This window comes from Zingiber officinale, chromosome 4B, assembly GCF_018446385.1.
Source record: "Zingiber officinale cultivar Zhangliang chromosome 4B, Zo_v1.1, whole genome shotgun sequence".
NCBI classification, from domain to species: domain Eukaryota; kingdom Viridiplantae; phylum Streptophyta; class Magnoliopsida; order Zingiberales; family Zingiberaceae; genus Zingiber; species Zingiber officinale.
In genome coordinates this window covers 123,051,268-123,055,164 of record NC_055993.1, presented here as the reverse complement: position 1 = coordinate 123,055,164, position 3,897 = coordinate 123,051,268, and the positions used below count along the sequence as shown (strand labels likewise).

At 35.3% G+C, this 3,897-nt stretch overlaps 1 protein-coding gene across 5 annotated transcripts; it reads left to right on the top strand.

Moving 5' to 3' along the window:
- The first annotated feature begins 537 nt into the window (after nucleotides 1-537).
- On the top strand, nucleotides 538-3,245 carry LOC121976369. Of its 5 annotated transcripts, none has more exons than XR_006110609.1 (5): nucleotides 538-1,067; nucleotides 1,154-1,241; nucleotides 1,479-1,594; nucleotides 1,684-1,757; nucleotides 3,045-3,245. XR_006110609.1 is itself a non-coding variant. In XM_042528506.1 (5 exons), exons 1-5 carry the CDS (start codon nucleotides 982-984, stop codon nucleotides 3,057-3,059), a joined length of 363 nt encoding a protein of 120 aa, XP_042384440.1. In that variant the 5' UTR covers nucleotides 538-981; the 3' UTR covers nucleotides 3,060-3,245. The 5 variants fall into 5 exon arrangements, 2 of the variants coding, with proteins under 2 accessions (XP_042384440.1, XP_042384441.1); XM_042528506.1 differs by having other exon boundaries at nucleotides 1,479-1,578; XM_042528507.1 differs by lacking the exon at nucleotides 3,045-3,245 and having other exon boundaries at nucleotides 1,684-1,758.
- The last annotated feature ends 652 nt before the right edge of the window (nucleotides 3,246-3,897 follow it).

Below are 3,897 nucleotides of genomic sequence, written 5' to 3'. Positions count from 1 at the left end.
TTTGTTTATTTTTAAAAAAATGATTAAATTTTTGGGACGAATCTCTGGATTCGTCCCAAAATTTGGGACGAATTCCTGGATTCGTCCCAAAATTTGGGACGAATCCAGAAATTCGTCCCAAACCTAAAATTATTTTTAAATAATTAAAATGAAACACGTAAGGCTTAAATATGGACCTAGAGACCTCAAAATTTGATGAAACAAGTTTCTATGCATTCGTATCGTTGAGCTGATCGTAAATACGTCATCATCCATAATTTTTAAATATTATTTTCAGTGATTTGAATTTTTAACACCAAATTAGGTCAAATTGGGATTAAAAAATTCCAAATATATATATATTTGGTAAAAAATATTTTTATTGATAGATTTATGATCATGACAATGAGACGAGCACATAGAAACTTGTTTCATCAAATTCTGATATCTCTAGGTCCGTATTTATTCTTTCTAATTTTTTTCCTCTTTTATTTAAAAATAAATAAATTCTGGGACGAATCCAGGGATTCGTCCCAAAATTAGGAACAAAAACATATTTGATGCTAATAACCCTATATCTACATCTCATCCCGATTCCTATGTTCTTCCCCATTTCTTTCTCCCCCGTTCCCCCTTCCAACATGCGATTTCCAGGGTTTCGGCCACATCTCCGACCGACGACGGCGTGATCTGCGACAACCGCTTGCTCTCCAGCGGTGGAAGGTTTTCGATTGGTAAGCCCACTGCTCTCGGATCTCCCTCTCTCGGCGACGGCGCGGGCCTTGCCGTGGCTGGCCGAATCTTGTCCGCGTCGCGGGGCTGCCTGCCGTCGTGGGCTGTCCGGCGCCAGGCGCGTGCTGGCCACCGCCAGGCGCGTGCTGGAAGCAGAGAACGATCCGTTCTGTTGTTGGCGATCAGTCGAGTTTCCAGAAACAAAATCGAAGTCTCCATTCTGTTGTTGGCGATCAGTCGCTGGATCGTGGTCGAATCCGGTGTCAATTGATGGTGAGGAAGCCCAGCAGCAGTTGCTGCGCCATCTGCGAGGGTTCAAATCTTGCATCAATTTGTGCTCCCTGCGTTAACCACAAGCTAGTGATTTCTTTTGATCATCTTTGATATGGAGCTGGATATGGGCAATTGTCGGTATGTAGTGATATAATTTCAGAAATTTCAGGTTAAACGAGTACAGCCCTCTGTTGAAATCTCTGAATACCGTCTGTAAATCTCATTATTCGAAGCTGGACGATTTGCTCGCCAAGAAGGTTAGCCTTCAAGCCTGTTGTCTGTGGCGTTTTGACTTTGTATTGTACTACACTAGTGACTTTCAATTTCAAATTTTCCCGAATGGTACCACTGTATTTTCATCTCGTTTGAAAAAAAAAACTTTATTTCGCTCAATTGTTTTTACTAATGGATTTTTCTTCGACAGCTTTTATGCTCTTTCTTTTAGGTGAAATGTAAGTTTATTTTCGTTAAATGTTTTGCTGTTTGTGTTTTAGAGGAAAGCAGATCAGCAGATTAACTGGAGAGTGATGCAAAATGTGGAACTCAAGGCATTGAAGGAACGGCTAACCTACTTGAAGAAGAAACTTGCTGAAGGTTTGTTTCTTTGTAGGTAATGCAAGTTAAAGCATCCCTTCTTGCAGCAAGGATGCTTCATTATGTTGCGGTTCGATTTTCTTGAAACTGATATTGCTCTTGCAGATAAGGCTAAGGTTTCCAAAGAATCAAATGATCTGAAGTTGAAATATGGGTCATTGGAATTAGCATTTTCTATAGTGAGATAATTTTACTTTTATACTCTTCCTACACTTATTCGTCCTTTCTTCAATTGTATGCTTCTAATATGTCTGAACTTTTGTTAATTATTCATGTTTTAGATGAAAAACAAGCAAACAGAAGTATTAGATAAACTCAGTAGCGATCTTATGTCCAAAATCTCAAAATTATTTATACACATCTGAATTGTAAGATAATATAGCTATGTAAAAGAAACCAAAAAATATACCAATTAAGATTTTCAAAATTAATTGTACACATCTGAATTTAGAACTATCAAACCATAAATCAACTTTTTTTCATGATATGCATCTTTTCCGTATTAAAAGGCAATCTAATTTAAACAAAGCCAAGTCCCTTCATCAGCCTATCTTAATTATTAGTACCACATATACAAGATGTCCACATAAAAGCATAAAAGAGGAGAGGATTACAAGGAGGATGTGAAAAGAATCAATTAGGCGAAATTAATAAAAATGATCAACAAGCATCCAACAACTTTTGATGCCATCATTTTGCTTAATTTTTATAGTTTGATAAATAAGCTCCGAAAATATATCCTTTTTGGTCGTCCTAACGTTTTGTGACACTTTACAATTAATCATATTTGCTTAGCAATAAGTAAACTTTGTACCAAAAGCAAGTGATTGAACTTACTAGAGAAAAGAACTAGTGTAAAGAACAGTAGTTGTGTCTTAGACTCCTAGTCCAGGATCCATAGTAAGTTTCAACTAAAATACATAGAAATTAGCAACCGTTTCACTTAGATGAGGATCAGGTGCATGAAAGCTAAAGGAAGAAAGATTTGCATATTCACCATGAAAACCATCTTTAGTTTACAGAAATTATTTGCATATTCACAGAAATTATTTTAAACATTCTTTAGTTTACATTAAACACCAAAACACAACCAAACCAAGGACAAAACTATAAATTCAACAAATTAAAATGAAAAATAAAGTGAACAAAGTGAGGAAATTTGAACCCTAATACCATACTACACAAGATCTCTTTCTCTCTCTATATATATGATGTGCCAATTATATTAGGTTGTATCATAGTTACGATACTTGCACTTAGCTTCACGATAATTCTTATACTTTTATTTACCGTTGCTATCACATGGATGGTTCATATCGTTGGTAAATAGGGCATTTATTTGAATGTTTAAGGAATTTCACAGTTATGTCTTTTTTCCAATCGTTCTTGTTACATGGTCATATCGTATCATATTTACAATCTTTCTTGTTACACATGATCTGGTTTATTTCTTTGTTGTTATGTAGGCAAAGGAGATTTGATGGGGAGCAAAGGTTTTGTGGCAGACGAAGATGACTTGATGTATTATTAGTTTATTTACCTTCTTGATGGATGATGAACTTATATAACATTGGGTTGTTGAACTTTGTATAATATTTTCTAGAAGCTTGAACAAGATTGTTGAGATCTTTATATTTGTTGAATTATGAGTTGAGTTCAATTATTAATACTGTATGTGAAATTAGGATGTGTTGAATGTATATTATCTGTTATTTGAATTTGGTGTTTATGTATCTATGGATTGAATTGTAGAAATAAATTGAATCTGGAAAAAATATTTAATATAGGGACGAATTTGGCGACGAAAATGATTTGTCCCCGTTCTATCATAATTAGGGACAAATTTATTTTCGTCCCAGATTTCGTCCCAGAATCTGGGACGAATTCTGGATTCGTCCCAGATTCTGGGATGAATTTGTGGATTCGTCCCAGGCAATTTTTGTTGCCAAATTTGTTGCCAATTTTGCAACAAATTTATTATTCGTTGCAAATTTAGGGACAAAAATGGCAACAAAACATATTTTGTCACCGAATTTGTCCCCAAATTCGTTGCAATATTAGGGACAAACTTCGCAACAAAAAAAAATTTGTCTCCGAATTCGTCCCCAAATTTGTTGCAAAAATAGAGACAAATTTGGTAACAAAACTTATGTAAAATCGTCCCCAAATTCGTTGCTAAGTTTGCAACAAAAAAATTATTCGTTGCAAATTTGTATGCTTTTTTGCAACGAATTTGGGGACGAAACTTTTATTCGTCGCGAATTTCGTCCCCAAATTCGTTGCCAAATTTGCAACAAACCATTATGTGAATTCGTCCCC